At 46.5% G+C, this 22,593-nt stretch overlaps 1 protein-coding gene across 6 annotated transcripts in view; it reads right to left on the bottom strand.

Annotated features, from left to right (window-relative positions):
- Positions 1–22,593, bottom strand: part of LOC135197820 (FHIP family protein GJ17503-like) — a 246,217-nt gene that overhangs the window by 166,046 nt on the left and 57,578 nt on the right. For all 6 annotated transcript variants that reach the window (XM_064224955.1, XM_064224954.1, XM_064224959.1 and 3 more), the window contains exon 3: positions 14,012–14,347. In XM_064224955.1, coding sequence (XP_064081025.1) covers positions 14,012–14,347 — 336 coding nt within the window. The remainder of the gene's footprint in view (positions 1–14,011; positions 14,348–22,593) is intronic.

The following is a 22,593-nucleotide window of genomic DNA, read 5'->3' as shown; positions in this document are numbered from 1 at the left end:
TAAAAAGGGAATTTCCCAATAAATTTAACTTAATGATAAAATGTGTAAACAATCAAATGCAATACCAAAAAAAAATCAAATGCAATACCAAAAAAAAAAAAAAAAAAAAAGTCTTAATTGAGCCAGTGTTTGATGCACTGAGTGAGACAGTATAGTTGAACAATATAACAATTTGTCGAAAATTGTACTTTTCCTAACTATACAGACCTGAGATCCTTTAACAATAGGAAGGTACTTAGCGGCAGCTGAACCGGTCGTAAGCTTCGAACAAGGGGGTTTGGTAGTTACCTACTTGTCCAGCAGTTAGCGGTACGCTCAACTGCGAGGCGAGGAGTCACTTTGCTTTTGGCCCAGGAAATGCAGAGTGAGGGGTGGCATGAGGTGGGACTATATGTAAAGGACCTTAGGTTTGTATAGTTAGGAAAAATGATATTGTTATGTTACAATAAAGTTTCATACATACTTACCTGGCAGATATATACATAGCTAAGACTCCGTCGTCCCCGACAGAAATTCAAATTTCGCGCCACTCGCTACAGGTAGGTCAGGTGATCTACCGGCCTGCCCTGGGCGGCAGGACTAGGAACCATCCCCGTTTTCTATCATATTTTCTCTCTTCCACCTGTCTCCTGCGGGGAGGCTGGGTGGGCCTTTAATTGTATATATCTGCCAGGTAAGTATGTATGAAACTTTATTGTAACATAACAATATCATTTTCATACAATCAACTTACCTGTCAGATATATACATAGCTGATTGGCACCCTTCGGTGGAGGGTAAGAGACAGCTACTATATGGAATAGACAGGTAAACAACATATGTTGTAGGTATAAATAAAACCTTGGTTCCTACCTGATAGGTGGTAGACTTCGTGGGTGTTTGCCCAGTAGTCTGCATCACCTCAAGAAACTTTAGCGAGATATATGATCTATGGCCAAGAGTTCTTGTGGGTCTGCCGATGGGGTCTTATCCGCTTACTCGGCAGAGCCTAAAAGGACTTTGTCAATGGGTGCTGATCCACTTATATGACAATACACCTTATGAAGGAGCACACAACCAATCCCGACCACCTGATCCTAACCATATGTTAGAACTAAGGATTGTTACGAGTTATCCCCGAACTCGTCACAACAACCGTAACTCAAAACCACTACGCACACATACATAATTTTCCAAAAAAAAATTATACAACTAATTGGATATGACAAGAATTCTCTTACTGAACAACATAGACGGCCGCCCGTGCGAGCCAAATCCTCCATTGTTCGAAGAGACTCTCGACCATATCCAAAAAGAAGAACAGTATATACATTTAAGGAATTATTGGTTGTCGGCTCCCGTACCCAGAATCGTATCTGCCGATACGATAGGACCTAGAGAAAAACACTTCTCATACGTCACACGTACGTCTTTCAAGTAATGAGATGCAAATACTGAGTTGCATCTCCAGTATGTCGTATCAATGATGTTTTTAAGCGACATATTCTTATAAAACGAGAGAGACGTCGCAACCGCTCTTACTTCATGAGCTTTTACTCTTCAGTAGTTGTAATTGTTCGTCAGGACAGACCTTATGAGCGTCCGTAATGACGTTTCTTACAAAGAACGCCAGAGCATTCTTGGACATCAGTCTTGTGGGGTCTTTTACCGCGCACCAAAGACCTTGTCTAGAGCCTCCCAACTGACGCTTTCTCTGAAGGTAGAACTTCAGAGCTCTAACAGGGCATAGAGACCTCTCTGCTTCTCTGCCTACGAGACTCGACATTCCTTTGACTTCGAATGACTTAGGCCAGGGATTCGTGGGATTCTCGTTTTTGCTAAAAACAGGGTCTTAAACGAGCAAATAGCCGAGTCTCCCTTGAATCCTACTTTATCCTGCAGAGCTTGTAATTCACTAATTCTTTTTGCCGTAGCTAAAGATAAAAGGAATAGGCATTTTCTAGTTATGTCTCTAAACGATGCCAGATGAGGAGGTTCGAATCTATCCGAAGACAGATATTTGAGGACTACGTCCAGGTTCAGTTCGGAGGTATTGGTTCCTTAGACTTTGAAGTCTCAAAAGATCTTATGAGATCGTGGAGATCTTTGTTATTTGCCAGATCTAATCCTCTGTTCCTGAATACAGCCGAGAGCATACTTCTGTATCCCTTTATTGTGGATACGGCTAGATGAGATTTTTACTCTCAGGAATAGCAAGAAATCAGCAATTTCCGCTATAGAGGTAGAGGAGGAGGACAACTTCTTGGTTCTACACCACCTTCTAAATACCTCCCACTTCGACTGGTATACTTTCGTAGTGGAGGTTCTGCGTGCTCTCGCGATCGCGCTTGCCACTTCGCGAGAAAAGCCTCTCGCTCTGACAAGTCTTTCGATAGTCGAAAGGCAGTCAGAGCGAGAGCGGGGAGGTTTTGATGGTACCTCTTGAAGTGTGGTTTGTCTGAGAAGATCCGTCCTTCTTGGTAGGGATCTTGGAAAGTCTACGATCCACTCTACCACCTCCGTGAACCATTCCTGGGCCGGCCAAAAGGGGGCTATTAACGTCATCCTCGTCTCTTTTGACGCCACAAACTTTTTCATTACTAACCCCAGGATTTTGAATGGGGGAAAAGCATAAACGTCTACTCGAGACCAGTTTAGCAGGAAGGCGTCTACCATAATTGCTCTTGGATCTTCCACGACCGAGCAAAACACTGGGAGCCTTTTTGAAATGAATGTTGCGAAGAGATCCACATGAGGAGTTCCCCACAGAGACCAGAGATCGAGACACACTTCCTCGTGTAGAGTCCATTCTGTATGAAGGACCTGGTTCCTCCTGCTGAGCCTGTCCGCCCTCACATTCCTACTCCCTGTACGAACCTTGTCAGCAGGGAGATGTTCCTGTGAGACGTCCAAAAGTAATAGGTCTCTCGTGAGCTCGTAAAGGAACGAGGAGTTGCGTCCCTCCCTGTTTCCGAATGTAGGCAAGTGCGGTGGTGTTGTCCACGTTTACTTGCACTACCTTGTTTGACACCAGAGGTTCTAGGCTCTTTAAGGCCAGATGTACGGCGAAGAGCTCCTTGCAGTTTATGTGCCAGGACACCTGTGCTGGTTCCCAGGTGCCTGACACTTCCTCTGAGCCTAATGTCGCTCCCCAACCTGTCTCCGACGCGTCGGAGAACAACACTAGGTCTGGGTTCTGCGTTCTTAGAGAGATCCCTTTGTTCTCTTCCAGAGGTAGCAACCACCACTGTAGGTGTGCCTTTATCTCCACTGGGAGAAAAACGTCCGACAGTTGTCCGGTTTTTCCAGCTCCAAGACCTCTTGAGGAAGAATTGAAGTGGACGTATATGAAGTCTTCCTAGAGGGAAGAATTGTTCCAGCGAGGAAAGCGTCCCCAGAAGCTCAACCATTCCCTCGCCGACGTTTGTTGCTTCTCTAAGAAGAGAGAGATTATCCGCAAACCTTTTGCGGTTCTCTCTTGCGAAGGAAAAACTCGAAAAACCCCGAGAATCCATCGAATCCCCAGATAGACTAGGTCTTGTCTGGGGGTCAGCTGAGACTTCTCGAGGTTCACAAGCAATCCCAACGCCTTGGTCAAATCCAGAGTCAACTTTAGGTCCTCCAAGCACTGTCTCTCCGATCTGGCCCTGATGAGCCAGTCGTCTAGATACATAGAGACATTCACTCCTTTGAGGTGAAGAAATCTCGCCACATTCTTCATCAGGCTTGTGAAGACCTGAGGAGCTGTGGACAGGCCGAAACACAAGGCTCTGAACTGAAAAGGAAAGAGTTCCTTCCCCCCGTCATTTGAAAACGGGAGGTACTTCTTCGATGAAGGGTGGATCGGGACGTGAAAGTAGGCGTCCTGGAGATCTAGAGACACCATCCAATCTCCTTGTCGTAATGACGCTAGGACTGAAGCAGAAGTCTCCATGGAGAACTTCTCCTTCTCTGAACAAATTTGTTCAGAGAGCTGACGTCCAGTACTGGTCTCCAGCCTACCGAGGCTTTCGCCACTAGAAAAAGGCGATTGTAAAACCCCGGGGAGTTTTGATCCAGTACTAGTTTCTATCGCTCTCTTGTCCCACATTTGTTCCACCATCGATCGAAGAGTATCCCTCAGCACAGGGTCCTTGTACTTGGCTGATAGTTCCCTTGGTATTGACGTTAGGGGAGGAGTGTTCAGGAAAGGGATACGATATCCCTTCCTTATGATAGTCAATGAAGACGCGTCCGCGTCTATCAGTGTCCAGGCCTCCACGAATCCCAGGAGCCTGGCACCTACTGGTGCTTGGAGGAGAGATGTTTCATTTTCCCTTTTTAAAGGGACGAAAGGCAGACCTACCTCTCTTCTCCGGAGCCTTCCTTCTTGCGGGAGGTCTGGAGGTCGGACCACCTCGAAAGGGCTGCATTGATGTACTAGGTCCTTTCTTGTCAGATACCGAAACAGGTTTCTTCTTCCTAGCTGACTGCGTCAGAAGATCCTGAGTCGCCTTCTCAGTTAAAGAGTGAGCAACGTCCTTCACTAACTGAGAAGGGAACAAAAAAGTCAGAAAGAGGCGCATACAGTAGAGCTGCCCTCTGAGCATGCGAGACTGCCTTTGTTAAGAAGGCGCCATACAACCGTCCTTTTCTTTAAAAGACCTGCTCCAAATAATGAAGAGACTTCAAAAGAACCATCCTGTACCGCTTTGTCAATGCAAGACAAAATGCATAACAGGGCTTCAGGTTCGATTCCTTCTGAATCATGGGCTTTCTTGGACATCACCCCAAGGGACCAATCTAAGAAGTTGAAGACTTCCAATACATGAAAGAGTCCCTTGAGGAGATGATCCAGTTCAGAAATACTCCATGTAATTCGTGCAGAATTGAGACTTGGACGCCTTGAAGCGTCAACCAAAGTCGAAAAATCTGCCTCTGTTGTAGAAGGGAGAGCGATACCCATATTCTCTCCCGTCTTATACCATATGCCTCTTTTCCCAGCTAATCTTGCTGGAGGCATGCAAAAGACTGTCCTGACTAAGTCTTTCTTAGACTTCATCCATGAGTCTAAGGCGTGTAATGCCCGCTTCATCGAGATGGTGGGTTTCATGTTTAGAAAAGACGAGGGCTTCTTCGTCTTAGCACTGGAAAAGAGCGAGCGCGGAGAAGGAGGAGCAGCAGGAGTCAACTCGTCTCCATACTCCTCAAGAAGCAGGGTAGTCAAAACCTTATAGTTGGACAAACCCTCTCTTCCATGATCTTCATCATCCGAGTTTTCCTCCAACTCGGGATTTATCTGAGTCTCCGTTCTCCTTTCTGAACTTTCCTCTTCTGGAGGAGACAAACTCCTAATAGGAGAGGGGCTAAGGGAATGATACTCTTTCCTCTTTCCCGTTTTAAAAGACTTGGAAGGCGTCACAAGCTCCGGCTTCTCTTGAACTTTAGAAGACGCCTTGTATGACGCTTCCCGTTCTCCGAGCGTCATGGCTGACGTCTCTTGCTGACGTCTTGATGACGCTTCGCGCCTGGAAGACGCTCCGCTCTCTAAAGGCGTCCTACTCGGCGTCACAATATTGGATGGAGCGTCACGTCTAAGATCCGCTTTGAATGACGCTTCACTTCTAAAAGAGGTCTTACGTTTCTCTGGCTTTACGAACTCTCGTAAGCTCCCGTTCTAGCTCTCGAACTCGCAGCTTCTGCAAGACGTTTAGCAGTTTCACGTCTGTCTGACGCTTCTCTTCGAGCAGGTGAGAGAGGACGAGACTTCTTAATTGGAAGCGTCACGTCCTTCCGACGGGGCGCTAAAACTCCCACAAGAGATGACAGTTGTTCCTGAACCGCCATAATATATTTCTTGACGCTTCTCCCACGTCTAGTGCATGACGCCTTTCGTCATCAACTCGGGGAAGAAGAATGAAGGGGTACTTCCGCACAAGCGTCAGGTGACGCTGACGCCACCTTCGCTTTCTTAATAGCAGACGGAGCGTCATCTGAGAAGCGCTCTGGGCTCGAATCTATGTCGGGCTTCATATGACGCTTCAGCGGTCTCGATAAGTTCGACTCCTTCCACCCTCGTTAGGTGAGGGAGAGGGAGAGGACGAGAAACACTCGCGAAGGACGCTTTTTCTATAGCGCCCTTGAGCCGCCTGCCATGAAGCAGAGCTAGCTGAAGGGACGTCTGACCGTTGGGGATTCCCCACGACCTCCTTAAGGCTTTCGACTTTCCTTCTCCTCTGGGCATGGGAGCTTGGAAGAGGTCTAGGCCTGGGAGCGTCGCAGGGACGATCAAACGCCCCCTCCACAACACTGAGAGAACTCACTTCACTGAAATGTTCACTATCACTAGCCTTACCTTTGGAGTCAGCCATCTTGGACTTCATGTCTCTAATAGTAGCTTTCAGATTGGCGATTTCCGATGCCGAAATACCGAAAAAGCACTCTGAGAATGAGATATATAGGGAGAATCTACATCAGTAGGATTAGAATTATCCGTGAACGGCTCAATAGGCCTTGAACACACACCTTTCAGCCGTCTAACTCTATCCCTCTCTAACTTCTTCAAATAAGAAGTCAAAGTCTTCCACTCTTCTGCATTCAATCCCTCGCATTCCTTACAAGTATTAATAGCAGAACACTGAACCCCCCTACATTTACGGCATACAGTGTGAGGATCAACCGAAGCTTTCGGTATCCTCACCCTGCAGCTACATTCACACATTCTCACACTCACATTAGAATCAGACATACTGAGAAAAATCCAAAAGAGTTATTCCAAAAACAGTCCACAGTAGCGAATGCCAAAACACGATCCAAATACGTCACCAAAAAGCCGAAAAACGTTGATCAAAGGTTGAAAAATGAATCTAAGTCAGGAGGTAATAACAACAATGTTGATACCACCGGCGACAGAGAAAATATGATAGAAAACGGGGATGGTTCCTAGTCCTGCCGCCCAGGGCAGGCCGGTAGATCACCTGACCTACCTGTAGCGAGTGGCGCGAAATTTGAATTTCTGTCGGGGACGACGGAGTCTTAGCTATGTATATATCTGACAGGTAAGTTGATTGTATGAAAATACAATTTTCGACAATTATTTGTTCCGATACGTAATACAAACCTTCGGTCCTTTAACAATAAGAAGACTTCACTTATTGGTGGGTGGAATCTGAGTCTTATGAACAGACTGGTATTCGTCCTATCTTGGATTCCCTCCCTGGTCGTAAGAGCAGAGGGAGGAATCCTAGCCTCTGCCCAGCTGATCGGGGTGTGCACCGCAGGATCAGTGGTCAGACTTCTGGACCAAATTATAAGAGGGAGGCAAGCGTACCTCTTATAAATAGCAAAAAGCAAGAACTAGTTCCTACTTCAAGAGCCAAGGTAAAGTTATGGGTTTGTCTCGTGTTGGCTTCCACTCCCCCCCTTGTTGGGAAGTGGTGGATAAACACTTCTGTCCCTACTGAAAGGGATAGAATGGGGCTCGGTTGTTTAGCTTACCTGCAATGGCCTCCTGTTCAGCGTAGTGACGACCGTGGCCCTCTGCCCACAGGTAGAGAAGAATGAAGGATGAAGAGAACCCAGTCACACTCTCTTTCACTCGTCCATTCATGCAGTCATACAAGAATGCGATGCTGTTCTGTCCGCTCGGGTGCTGGGTAGACTACACAACTTGTTGAGCAGCCACCACTGGACCCAAGGAAAAAGTGTCCAAGGACCTGTGGGTGATATCCCGAAGGTAGAATGAAGTGAAGGTGGTCTGGTTGGCCCAAACCCCTGCCTTCAAAACCTGCGCCAGAGGGAAGTTCTTGCGGAACGCAAGGGTTAGAACAATACCTCTGACTTCGTGGGCTCTTGGACGAAGGGTACAGGTGTCGTCACTGCCAGCTGTCTCGTACGCCCTACTGATCACCTCATGCAGCCAGAAAGAAAGTGTTCTTGGAAACTTCTTTCTTGGTAACCCCGGTGCTAACAAAGAGGTGTTGACACTCAGGCCTGAGGTGCTGAGTTCTCTTCAGATAGCGCCGTAGCGCCCTCACAGGACAAAGCAGCATCTCATCCGCATCATTATCGGTGAAATCCTTCAGGGAGGGGATCGTGAAGACTCGAACCGGTCGTCAGGGACCGAAGGATTCAGATTTTTCGCTACGAAGTTCGGGACGAAATCGAGCGTCACGGATCCCCATCCCCTGGAATACTTGACGTTGAAGGAAAGACCATGAAGTTCCCCTACTCTCTTCGCCGATGCCAGGGTCAGCAAGAAGAGGGTCTGAGGGTCAGATCTCTGTCTGACAACTCTCGCAGTGGCTCGAAGGGTCTGCGAGTCAAACTCCTAAGGATGAGAGTCACATCCCATCCCGGGGGCCTGAGTTCCCTGGGTGGACAAGACCTCTCGAAGCTCTTCATCAGGAGGGAGATCTTGAAAGAAGAGGAGATATCCACACCTTGCAGTTTAAGGACTAAGGCCAGGGCGGCTCTGTAGCCCTGAACTGCAGAGACGGAGAGGAGCTTCTCTCGGCGAAGGAACACGAGGAAATCCGCTACCTGCTGAAGACAGACCACTTCCCCTGGTAGACAGCTGCAGAGGACTGTCTGAGGTATCCGGCCATCTCTGTCGCTGCGCTGCGAGAAAAGCATCTCGCTCGCAAGAGATGGTGGACAGCAGCCAGCTGTGAAGACACAGGGACTTGACGGACCGGTGGTACCGTTCTACGTGTGGCTGGCACAGGAGGTTGTGCCAGGGGGAATTTCTTTAGGCGCTTCGGCAAGCAGAGCCAGCAGGTCCGGATACCAAATGGCCTGAGGTCGTTTGGGCGCCACCAGGATCATCCAAAGGTTCGCAGTGATCAGTGCCCTGCTGATCATTTTGCGAATCAGACAGAACGGGGAAAAGGCGTAGACGAAGAGGTTGTCCCACGGATGCTGAAGAGCGTCCTCTGCGGCTGCTCATGGGTCCAGCACAATCGAGTAGAAAACCTGGAGTTTTCTGTTGTGCCGGGTGGCAAACAGATCCACGACTGGGCGCCCCCACAGGTTGAAGAGCCTTTCCTCCACGTCTGGATGAAGGGACCATTCGGTTCCTATCACCTCATCCCGACGTCTGAGCTTGTCGGCTACCACATTCCTTGTCTGGAATGTAGCGAGCTGACAACTCTAATGAGTGTGCCGCGGCCCACTCATGCACCTGCAACGTCAACTGGTGCAGCAGGAGGGACACTAGGCCCCCCTGCTTGTTGACGTACGCCACTGTGGTGTTGTCGCACATCAACACCACCGAGTGTCCCACCAGACGGTCCTGGAACTCTTGGAGAGCGAGGAAAGCTGCCTTGAGCTCCAGGACGTTGATGTGAAGTTGCTTGTTGCGATGGTCCCATACACCTGCAGTCAGCAACTCCTCCAGGTGTGCACCCCATCCCTCACAGAGCGACTTTCCACTGCTGAGCTGGATGCTCCTGTAGAGACAGGAACTGTCTTACTGCCTCCCTGAACCTGCTGATCCGCGAATCTGCGGGGAAGACTCGCCCTACTGCCGTGTCGATCAGCATGCCCAGGTACTTCATCCTCTGCTTGGGTTCGAGCTCTGACTTCTCGTAATTCACAACGATTCCCAGATCGCGGCAGAATTCGAGGAGCCGATCTCTGTCCTGCAGCAATTGCGAGCGAGAGCTCGCCAGGACTAACCAATCGTCGAGATACCTCAAGAGACATATCCCTACAGAGTGGGCCCAAGCCGACACCAGCGTGAACACTCGCGTACACCTGTGGGGCGGTTGAGAGACCGAAACAAAGTGCTCTGAATTGGTACACCGTCCCATCGAGGATGAAGTGGAGGTACTTCCTGGAGGATTGATGGACGGGTATCTGGAAATACGCGTCCTTCAGATCCACAGAAAGCATGAAGTCGTTCTCCCTGATGGAATCGAGCACTGAACGTGCTGTTTCCATCATGAACCCAGTCTGGCGAACGAATCGGTTCAAGGGAGAGAGATCTATCTAGCCCCACGAGGACTTCTCCACTAGGAAGAGGCGGCTGTAGAAGCCCGGCAACTGATCCTGAACGATCTCCACAGCTCGTTTGCTCAGCATGGCTTCTACTTCCTGCCGAAGCATCACGTCCTTGGTCGAGACAGGAACGTAGGTTTGCAGATGGACCGGGTTGGAGGTGAGGGGTGGCCGAGACTCGAAGGGTAGTAGATATCCCTCCCGAAGGACGTTTACTATCCAGGTCTCCGCACCGTAGCACTGCCATGTTGCCCAATGGCTCGCCAGGCAACCACCACTTCTGGCAGCAGGTGAGGGGGAACGCCATCCCTAGCGTTTCCCACCTCTCTTCGACTTCTTACACGGCCCCTTCGTGAGAAGGAGGGCTGGGAGGAGGGCTGGTGACGGTCGCTCCTTGAAGAAGTTGAAGGCAGAGTCTTTCCCCTGGGCTTCAACGATGCAATTGTCTTGGCCACAGAGGAAGCGCTAACCAAACTCTTAGGCTTGGCCACGGTAACTCGAGGCTGCCCAAATACCTTCGAGGCTGCCTGGTGTACTAAATGGTCAGGGGTTCGTTGCGAAGACCCAGAGCCGCCTCACGCCCTGCCGCCCTGGTCACTCAGGTGAGAAAAGCGTCTCTACGCTGGAGAACCAGGTTGGCCCACAGGTTGGCCGTCTGGTGGGCCAGGTAGGCGATAGCCCTACCACCAGACTGGCACAGTCTCACGAAAGCCAGGTCCCCTTCAGGAGTGATGTTCCCTAAAGAGGCCGCGGTTTTCGACACTGTGAGGGACCACAGGTTGAGCCATGAGACTGATTGGAATGCTGCCATTGCAGTAGATTCCAAGGCAAGTGCCTCCTGCTGCGAGAACCAGAGGTTCTCCAACAGGAGCTGCGGCAGAGACACCCCCAGAGTTAACCTGGCTAGCTCCGGGTTAACCTGTTTGGGCAGCAGAGGGTTCTCTGAAGGCATGTAAAAGCGCTTCTGTCGCGGTAGAGGTGGAGGAAGGAGCTTAGCAGACCTACCGGACCGAAGCAAACCCTCCTGTCCGGAGACGAGAGCGTCCACTTGGCCTAGTACGCTGTCAGCCAAGGCTGATCGCGGCAGACCCACCGACGCCCTGGGTTCCTTCTTAGGTCCCCAGAACGCCTCCAAGCCCGATGTGGGTTCGGTAGGGTGGGAGCGGCGATCCTTCTCCGAGGTCGTTGTGATGACGAATCAGCGCAATTACTTACGCGAACGACCTCTGGATCTCGGGAGTGACTGCATCCTGTGGAGACGGACCGTCAAGCCCTTCCAACGAGAATGCCTCCTGAGACCCTCCTTCCACAGGAGGAACCACGACAGACCCCTCCTGGTCTCCTCCTACCACTTGCGCATACGATCCACTTGCGCATACGATCTGGTTGGTCCGAGGACCGTGCCAGGTTTGTAGGGGATTGTGGCGGGATCGCTAGGGGCACGCCCCTCATGATCGCTCCTGATCGCCTCTCTCTTCCTGGTAAAGCCCGAGGAAGTTGAAGGGATCGGAGAGGCAGACCTGACGCTCCCCACACACCCACCGGCAGAGCCGGTGTGCTGAGGGGGCTGCAGGCGATCGTCAACCCACAGTGGCGATAGGTCTGCAGGCCTGGTTGAACGGCTCTCCCAGGGAGAGCGGCTAGACCGAGAACAGCGGGGACAGTCCCGAGCGTCAGAAGAGCTGCTGCTGGTCCCCCTCTCCGCCCAGTCCCAGTAGGAGCGGCAGTCAGGGGACCTGCAGAGTCCGCTGTCATGGTGGGAGCAAGGCCTATCCTCACGGCGCGTCACGCCGCTTGGACCAGCCGAGGCTGGTTCAGGGGACCGAGGGGACCACTTCCTCGCCTCAGCCCGCGAACGGTCTGGGACCGTCGCGTCAACTCTAGGTACCAGCTCGTCGCCGCCAGTCTTTCACCCCGGAGAGAAGCATTCACTTAGAAGTTCCACAGAACTTTCAAAGGGAACATTATCCCCGCTTCTCCAAGTGTTCGAGTCCTCAGACTCGAGACACCACATGGGAACCTGCCAAGCACTGGCAGGAAGAGATGAAATGTGTCTTGCACTGTGCCTGAACTGGGATTGAGAGGTCTCTCCATCAGCAGTTTGGGATGCTTGCGACTCATTGGAAACATGAGTACGTATTCAGAACGACTCATGAACAATCAACCGACACATCACCCGTCTAGAGGTGAACCCCTAGACTGGTGATGGGAATGCAAACCGGAGCCTGCACTCCCACAGCTCCTGAAACAGAAGACTAAGGGGTATGTGAATCAGGTCCTGAACCTGAAGGTTTGGGAAGAGCCGACAAGAGATCCCATTGCTTCCTTGGGAGGAGGCAGTCCCTTAGAAATCCTGCAGGAGGACTTCTTAGGGGGGGGAGGAGAAGCAGCCTTCCTCTCCTTTGGCCTGAGGTACCGGTAATCTGAAGGAAGGGAAGGGCAGTGGAGAATGAAGTTTCTTCCTCAGGGCTTCTTCTACAGGATGATGATCAGAAATCAGCAGCAGTTGAGGCAGAAATCACAGGGCAGCTGGGAGTAGTAGCTGTTCCGTGATAATTTGTCAGGGCCATAGTAGGAATCTAACATGTGACACAACATGGGAACAGCACACACACACACACACACTAGGGGTACTGCCGCACAATGCTGTTGTGTCACAGGTACACTCCCGAGGGTTAGGATAACCAGCATGGTGAGATATCCAACTATCTAATGCTGTGTAGCACTGACTGCTAAATATCAACCTGAAGAAAAAAGAAAATAAACGGAGACTCCTCTTGTTCCGAAGGGCACTGCCCTCCAAAACGAGAGAAGACCCCTGGGATTAAGTCACCCAACTGCCAACGGCCCCAGTCCCTCCTCCCCCAACAAACAAGCAAAGAGGGCGAAGGAAAAAACACCATACAAAATGTATACTGGGAGAGAAAAAACAGTGGGTGGGCACTTCGAAGTTTTCTCCTGGATATTTTCTAAAAGCTCAAGTGCAAATGACTATTTCAATAGTCATAACAAATATTCTGTCTTGCCCTTGTGAGGATGTGATATGGGTATAAGTTACGCAGGTGCTGCTGACCCCGAAACACACACACTGGGGTAAGGAGACTTGCAAGGCTATCACAAAAAGTAGGGGTGAAAATTAATTGAGCAGATAAGACATTGAATTATCTCCAGAAATGCCAAAAAATGTACACAGAGTACTTTTTATATACAACTTCCAAACACAGCAGAGCTTATGGGTAAGTAGGTGGTGGCTGCAGGTATATAATTAAATGCTAAATCTTGATTGGAGTGCAGGAACGTCAGGCATAAGAATCAATTTCAGATTCATTCTGACTGGAAAAAAAAAAAAAAAAAAAAAAAAAAAAAAAAAAAAGCGTAGGATGTGACCTAGGCTGACAAGGCTGGCCAGATTTTAATTTTCTGTGACCTGGTAGTTGGACATTGGGCCTCCACAATACAGTCATCCTATAAACTACGGCAGAGAGGTGCTGCATGACCACTGTTCACATCACTTGGACTTACAAAAAGTGGCAGTTACTGAACTGATGAAAACTAGTGTATGCTTTTCTAGATGGTTCACAGCCAGCTGAATAACTTTTATCTCTGGTATTTTCTGCCAAGCTGTAAAAAAAATAAATAAATAAATAAAAATAAAGCCTTGTCCATTAGCTTTGTATTCTGCTCAACCCATCAATCAAGAAATAGCTTGAATTGCAAATCAGGAAGAGGGATGATACAGAAAAGCCATGGAGGAGTGTTGACTATCATGAATAGACTAGCAATGGAAAACAATACCAAATAAGTTCACTCACCTAACACATTACCATCGTAAGAGTTTGAATTTGGGAATGACGTGTCTTGGGATTATAAAGACATCAAATGTGGGCTAATAGAAATGATGAGTTTGTTGTAAGAATGTCTATTTCTCCACTTAATCATCATTAACATTTCATAAAATCATCACATCATTACTACATTACCGTATCTTCAAAAGCATCACTTTTATACTATCAAGAATGGCGGGAATGTTGATAAAAACAACCAAATTTCATACCTTTAACTGTTCAAGCTTCAAGGCATTGACATATTCCCCTGTATTAAGGCTCCAAGTAAGAATCGTGTCAAGGATTTCTTCACCAAGGAAATGGTCAAATATTGGTGTATGAGGAGGATCATCCAGTGGCAATGAAGAATGCTGATTAGCAGTATCAGGGGATGAATTACTGCCACCACCCTCTGACACTTGCATCTCTGCACCAGAGCTGGTGAACTTTCTGCCAGTGCCATTAGGAGTACGTGAGGCTACTAATATTTGCTTTAAGTCCACTAACAGGAGTGTAACCATCTGTGTCAGATGGTTAATCACAGCAGTTACATCATCAGCACTGACCTGAAAAAAAAAAAAGATGAATACAAAATACCTCTAAAACTGGAGTCTTTGTTATAAAATGGTTCTTTTTTCCCTTTCCTTAATATGACACTTATTTAGTGTGATATACATTCCACCTTCCTCTTATGAATTTACTTCCACTGTCATTCAAACACGCATCTAAACATATTATCCTCATAGTAAAATTGAGTTTCATATATACTTACCAAATAATTATATAGTTAACATTTCAACTTGCACACCAGCATAAAAGTTGAAATTCAAGGTAGCGCTTCCATTGTGTTAGTGCAGGTAACTAGCCACATCTACTTTCAGGGAAGAATAAGTACAACACAGCTGAAGAGCTCAATTCATTTGTGCCTTATGTCCATGAGAGGGAAGGAGGGAGGGCTCCGATTCTGTAATTACTTGGTAAGTACAGGCGGCCCGCAGTTAACGGCGCAACCACTCAACGGCGAATCGGTTTTACGGCGGTCGTCAAAAATATTCATGAAAAAAATAAGGCATTTTAAAGGTATCTTTACGGCACAAATTTCAGTTAACAGCGCAGCTAGCGCCGTTGTCTAACGAGTTCATACATTTGTAGAAATGCCGTTCAGACCATAAAGGTTATGCAAATTATATTAACAAATTTTATGGAGAGTTATTACGTAGGTATTAGGGTAAAATATATGCCTCTGACGCTGTTCTATGCCGAAAATATCGAGTTACATAAGTGCAAATTTAGCTATGGATGTGTCGATTCATAATTGTTCATGCTTTTGTTTAAAATGTGTATGAAAATGTATTACGTGAAAGGCATTTTTATTTCTGTACAGAAATATGATACAAAGGCAGCTTTTGAAACTGCCCTTCACGTTATCAAATACGATGTTTTTCCATGTTCTTTCTTGTAAGCCGCCGTCTGCCGCTCTTCCGAAAATATCGATTTTAAAAAAGTGCAAATTAGCGATCGATGTGTCGATTTTATAAATGTTTATGCTTTTATGTTTAAAATGTGTATGAAAATGTATTACGAATGGGGTATTTTTATTTCTGTGCAGAAATATGATAAAAAGGGAGCTTTTGAAACTCCCCTTCAAGTTATCGACTACGATGTTTTTTTCAAGTTCGTTCTTGTATGCCGCCGTCTGCCGCCTCTTCCGAAAATATAGAGTTAAAAAAAAAAAATAGTGCAAATTTAGCGATCGATGTGTCGATTTTTCAAATGTTTATGCTTTTATGTTTAAAATGTGTATGAAAATATATTGCGTAAAAGAATTTTCATTTTTGTACAGAAATAAGATACAAATTAAGGCAGCCTTTGTAACTACGCTCCACGTTGTCAGGGGATGGTTTTTCATGTTCGTTCTTGTCCGCCAGTTCCGAAAAATGCATTGTGTTATTTTATTAATTATGCATCTTTTCCATAAATCCTTTAAAAAGTTATACATTATTTCACTGTATCCAAGAATATTGTATGTATTCTCATATTATTGTATTTTAAAATACTACGGCAAACTTAAGCCCGTATTCCGCGGAGCGGCCAATGTTGTGGTTTGAAATCAGCTGATGAATAAGAGTCTGTTTCACCATAACACAATTCTGAGCGAATGCTCTTGCTTCTAGTTAGTAGCATAAACGAATATCTATATACTTGACTTATATGAGACAAAGTTATTTTTCCGTATACAGCGTGTTTTTAGGTGGAAATATTTATTGAATATGTCTCGTTGTGAATGTGAACTACTATTTTTTTCATTAACAGATTACGTTGGCGGCATGTTTATTGCGTAAAAAATAACGTGATTCCGTTCGCAATACGTAATCCTTTATATCATCGTAATACGAACTTTACGTTATTTATCTTATATCGGCGTGAAACCAACAGTAAAATGTGTTCTTTCAAGCACAGTAGTTTTGATTAAAATGATTTTATCCCAATTTTATCTACAGTTGTGTGTGATGGCAGACGTTTACTGCAGTTTTATCCTTGTTGCCGATGTACGATAATAGTCATTAGCAGCTTGAACAGTTTTCTCAGCTTCAGTTATAACTAGGTTTAAATTTAACGGTATATTTCCCGATTGATCTTTAATCTATATTGATCTCTGATCTATAGCGAATAAAGTTATTACATTAAGATATCTCAGTTTTATTCTATACATAACACCATTTATAACAAATACGGCAATGTTGCACTGTAGTACGATGATCGAAATACAAGCCAAACAGATGTTATCCAGTTCGGTTGTACTTACACAAAAAAAAAAAAAAAAAAAAAAAAAAAAAAAAAAAAAAAAGTTTTCTCGTTCGGTTGTTCATGGCTGTACACGTTCACACGAGTATAACGTTAAAACCATACTTTCATCATTCTCTTTTGCTGTCATTGAACTTATGTAACTTGAAGATGGATAAAGTTAGGCCATTGTAATTTGCTCTCTCAAAAAATCGAACTATCGTAAGACTAATGATCGTAACCTGAACACTACAGCTACCTGTACACTGTATAAACTTGATTATATCTTTACATACTCTTAGACACCCACATGTACTGTACAGTAAATTTTATAGTACTATACTGCATAAATATAATTTTACTTATTGCGCCGTTGTGGGATTACGGCGCCTTTGACTGGTCTAGAGTTTCGAAAGAAGGTGTGCGGCGGCCGTAGGCTTTAAAATCGCTCAGCGTCGAAAATCGCTTGGCGTCGGTGGCCAGGAACGGAACCCCTGCCGCTAACCGAGGGCCGCCTGTACTATAATTGAAACTTAATTTTATTGTGAAAATAACATTTTCATATAAGTAACTTACCAAGTAATTACATAGCTGAATCCCACACAGACAAGGGTGGGATACATGGACATATTCTACTCCAAAATATTCAGTAATGGTAATGAATTTGAAATAGAAAGAAAGCTAGCATTGATAAAATGCTTGTTGTGACCTTACCTGGTAAGAGTGCTACGGCAGGAAGATATTGACTCTGGTTGGTGCTTATCTTAGTGTGGCAGTATAGCCATGGAGCACTTCTACTTTAGTGGGAGCTTTGCAACAAAGGAGTACAAGCAGTCCCCAGGTTACAACAGGTTCGGGTTACGACGTTCTGAGGTTATGGCACTTCTCAATTATATTCATCAGACATTATTTCCAGGGTTACGACGCCTACAACGCTCATCAGGCAGATGAAATATGACACCAGAAATGCAAAATAATCAATATTTGAAGGTTTTCTGATTGAAAAATGCAATAAGAATGCAGTTTACATAGTTTTCAATGCACCCAAATCATTAAAAGTAAAGTTTTCTTAGAATTTTTACGGTGTTCCGGCTTACGACGATTTTCGGCTTACGACGCGTCTCAAGAACGGAACCCCCGTCATAACCCGGGGACTGCCTTATTTCGAGGGTGGAATTTACATGGCACCCTTGTGCAAGTCCGGATAATGAGGGGGAAGGTGGATCAGATAGAAGTTCCTTCTCTTCTTACCTATGAACGTCATAGATTTTGCTTGTACTATGGTGTTTTTACGTAGCATGGAACCAGTGGTTATTCAGCAACGGGACCAATGGCTTTACGTGACTTCCGAACCATGTCATGAACGTCGTAGAGGAAGCTAGAACATTCGTCTGATGTGCTAGACCCATCGAGACGGAAGTTATTAAGCTGTCGAAAAGCCTCGGATCTGATGGAACATAGCCATCATTCTTCAGAATCCCCATCAGGCTTGATAATATCAAGGTGAGTGAGAGGGCCAAGTCTGGTTACGCAAGACAATCTCTAAAACTCCCACTTCTCTTAGTGAAATCCCTACGAGCCTAGACGCTGCCGGAGACCTACACAGGATTGTCTCAACTGATTTGTTGAGGCAACCTGACCCCTGCCAAAGGGTTACCCACGACTGCATAGATCGCCTTACACGGAGAGAGAAAAGAAATGTCCTGTCTATTGGAAGTTACTGCTGTAGCTAGTCTAATATCTGCCTCTTCCAATGCCTGTCTCACCCAGTTGAGCAAGACCAAACCTCATAAGAAAGGAGCTGGTTTAGTGGAATAGAACACCTCAAATAAAGACTGGTTCGATGAATGTGGTTCGTCCGGAGCTCTTGCTTGCGGGTACAGAGCAGTCACATACTCCAGCATACGTCTATAATCCTTACCATTAGCCAGAAGACAACCCAAGTCAAACCGGAATATCTTCAAACTCTGGAATAGAATCCTCTTCCGCAACCACAGAACGGTCTAGACCAGACGAAGGAGGAGGAGGAGGAGGGGCAGAGCAAAGTCCATTCAACGATGAATCGTCTGCCAGATTACCACTAAAGCCTGTCTATTGAATTCCCGCATTAACCAGAGTACCTGCACCAAATCCAAAGCAATAGCACCCCCTAGAAGAGAGGGAGGGACCAAAAAGTCCTGAGCTGAAAACCCCTTGTTACGGTAAGGAAAACTTGTCTCAGGGACCAAACCTAAAATGTTAGGTCTTGAGGCAGGAAGTGTGAACGAAACCGCTTGTGACGGGATCGAGGATGAGGAAGGGAGGACGAAAAAGGTAGAAGCTACTCCGGGAGGGTCCGCAGTGGAGATTACCGGTGCTGACAGCGGTACGTTGCTCAGTCATATTGCTTCATAACCGGACGAAACAGAAGCGTGCAGGCCGGAACCAGGTGTTACTTGCAGCACCTGAGATCCACCCGATACCATCTGAGCCACCTTAAGCTGCGGAAGAGAGGAGTCACAAATAAGCCACGAGTTGGATCCCGGAACTCCCGTTAGGAAAGTCTGTTGGACTTGCGTTCCTCCCTGACCAGAGAGACCTCCTACCAAAGAACATGGCACTGCAGGAGCAAGGGAGAGAGACGAAGAAATAGTCGGAACCGGGAGAGTTACCCGAGAAGAAGGAAGGCCTAGAATCGAAGTAAGAAAAGGAAGGTGCGCGAGCCACAGGAAAAGCTGGCGAAGAAGAGGGAGTCATAGAAGAAACCAACAGTGGAGTTGCAGAAAGTGTGGGAGTGGAAGAAAGACAGGCGGACAACCCGGAGGCCGAATGAGACTCTCTAGACTTAAGGGACAAGGAATACACTGAATTTGACTCTCCCTGATAGTCCTGTAGCATATCCCCCCAAAAATTCTGGACATTCTTGTGTCACTTAATCTCTAATGTTATTGATACCATTCATATGGCAAACTTTAACCAGAAGTCTATAATCTTTAGAGACCAAAAAGATCTGCATTCTTCTCTGACAATTCAATAAGACTACTACGCGAACCTCTTAGAAAACCCAAAATGGGGGGCTCCCTGATCCGACTTACTAGGAGGAGGAGTAAGAAAGACAGATAATAGGGGAACTGAATTAGGATCTTCTGAGACAGAAGAAAGATAGTTGACAGTTAGAGGAACAGGATCGTACACTTCTGGAATGGTAAACTTGACTTGTGCCCTTGAACCGGACCTAAACAGAAGCGAAGATGGCGAAACGTTTGCCTTAACATGGTTCCAAATTAACACAAATTTGATGACCATCCAGGAGAATGACTCTGCACACTTGCTAACTTGTCCTCAATACCTAACTCAGACCTTATCGTCTTATTCACACCTATTTCCTGATCCTGACTATAATTATCCATATTAAGGTTATCATCAAAACTACCAGGGGGATGTAGGGGGGGATCCTTCACTACCTGCTCTGCGCCAAGGGGGCCAACAGAACCTGCCAACTCGGAGGCTTGTGGTTCTTCATTACCCTCAGCACCTGTTAGGGCTGGTTCTGGAACAGGCAGGGGAGCTGAAAAAAATTAAGATTACACATCCTAACAGTATTGGTATGTCCATCATCAAATTGTTGGAAAAGACTAGTAATTAGGCTTGTCATGCTACTTGCTATCCTATCTTCTATCTGCTTTACTACCTCTACACTGGCTAACTCTTTCGGCTGCTCTGTAGGAGCATGTGATCCTAGTGGTAACAAGGAATCTACTTTGCGTTTGCTTCCCTTAATGGCGGACGACTTGCAATGTCCGATGTAGTCCTCCATCTCTTCAACTGTCCAGTTTGGGCATTCATCGCACCGCGTCTGCATGTCGTATTTAATTTTCCTACATACCTGGCAAATCAAATGTCTATCATGTCTTACAGTATTCATATGTCTAGAGCAGGAGCGATGTGCAGTGGGCTCTACAGACGTTGGGGCGATCAGAGATGAAGTCAAAGCTGCCAGCGCTGAAGTGGAGGTCTTATCCATACTAGCTATTTTGTATCAATACTAATTCACAAATTCAGACAAAAATCCAGCAATCCTTTATGTTCTTCACCAATAACCATTATGAGAGTGTCAGGAAAAGGATCAACCTCGCACTGCGGAAGGTCAACAACCTTCCAGCAGCGCAAACAAAAAGCAATTGAGGATGGCAAGAGTAACGACACACACCTGCATCAGCGTTGCCAACTGCCAGTGATGGTAACTCAAGGGAAAGTTTTACCTGCAGCATTGGTAACGCTGGCTGTTAAATTTCCCACTAGTGGGATGGGTAACTGAGAGCCGTTCAGGCTAATTGGGATTAGGGCTAATTAGGGTGTTCAGGCGGTGTATTGCAATAGTGCATTTAGTCATTAAAATATGAAAATAAGTACAGTAATTTGTAAATATTTCTCAGTGGAAAAGATAGCGAATAGGCGAATTTTCCACAAATAATGGGTATATATGGTCCAAAGAAAAATCCATGAATCATGAGTCTGTGAATAGCAGGGGGTCGAGTGTACTTCATGAGAACACTTCTTCACAACCAAATTACTTTTTCCCCTTAAACATCAGTCATATTAAAAAAAAAATCCTTTGCTGCCATATTATCTTGCTTTCCAAAGACTTCCCTTACCTTATTAGACTAATAACTTGTACTGACAGTTTTCTAGTTGTAATGCATCCACTGTAGTTTTAATAATTTCATTTCATTGAAAATGGTGAATGATTTCCTTCACTGCATTATATCAAGATTACTATCAGCCTTAGTACAGGCAGTCCCTGGTTATCGGCGATCCGGTTTTATGAGGCTTCTCTAGCGCCATAAAAATGACAATTTGTCCAAAATTGCATTTTTCCTAACTATACAAACCTGAGGTCCTTTTACAATAGGAAGGTACTAGCGGCAGCTGGATAGGTCGTAAGCTTTCGAACAAGGGGTTCGGTAGTTAACTGCTTATCCGACAGGCGCGCGCGCGCGACTGGGAGGTAAATAAATCACTTTTGCTTTTGGCCCAAGCAAAAACTGCAGAGTGAGGGGTGGCATGAGGTGGGGCTATGTGTAAAAGGACCTCAGGTTTGTATAGTTAGGAAAAATGCAATTTTGGACAAATTGTCATTTGTTCCGACACGGCATACAAACCTTCGGTCCTTTTACAATAGGAAGACTCACTTCTTGGTGGGAGGAATCTGAGTCTTTTGTGAACAGACTGGTGTTCGCCCAACCTTGGAAGCCTCCCTGGTCGTAAGAGCGAGGGAGGGATCCAAGCCTCTGTCCGATTGATCGGGGTGTGCACCGCAGGATCAATGGTCAGACCTCTGGACCGAGTACTAAGAGAGAGGCAAGCGTATCTCTTCGTACCAGCAATGTAAGAACTTGTTCCTGTACAGGAGCAAATATAAAGTCATGGGTTGACTCTTGTAGGCATCCACTTCCCCCCTTGTAGAGGAAGTGGTGGATATTCTGCTCCTATCCCTAGTGAGGGATAGGATGGGGCTCTGTCATATAGCTCACCTGCATCTCGTCCTCATCCAGCGTAGTGACGACCGTGGCCCTCTGCCCACAGGTAGAGGAGTAGGAAAAGATGGGAAGAGGGAGCCAGTCACTCACTCATTCACACATCCATCCACACAGTCACACCAGGACTCGATGCTGTTTCAGCCTGCGAGGGTCTGGGTTAGCTACACAACTTGTTGAGCAGCCACCACGGGTCCCAAGGAAAAGGTATCCAAGGACCTGTGGGCAATATCCCAAGAAGGTAGAAGGTACGAAAGTAAAGGTAGTCTGGTTAGACCAGACCCCTGCCTTCAGGACCTGCGCCACGGAGAAGTTCTTACGAAACGCCAACGAGGGGCCAATACTTCTGACTTCGTGAGCTCTCGGACGGACGTACGGATGTCGTCACTACCATCAGCCTCATACGCCCTCCTGATGACCTCACGCAGCCAGAATGAAAGAGTGTTCTTGGATACTTCTTTCTTGGTTACCCCGGTGCTAACGAAGAGGCGTCGACACTCAGGCCTGAGGTG

This window comes from Macrobrachium nipponense, chromosome 21, assembly GCF_015104395.2.
Source record: "Macrobrachium nipponense isolate FS-2020 chromosome 21, ASM1510439v2, whole genome shotgun sequence".
Classification (NCBI taxonomy): domain Eukaryota; kingdom Metazoa; phylum Arthropoda; class Malacostraca; order Decapoda; family Palaemonidae; genus Macrobrachium; species Macrobrachium nipponense.
This window is presented reverse-complemented; position numbering and strand designations above follow the sequence as displayed.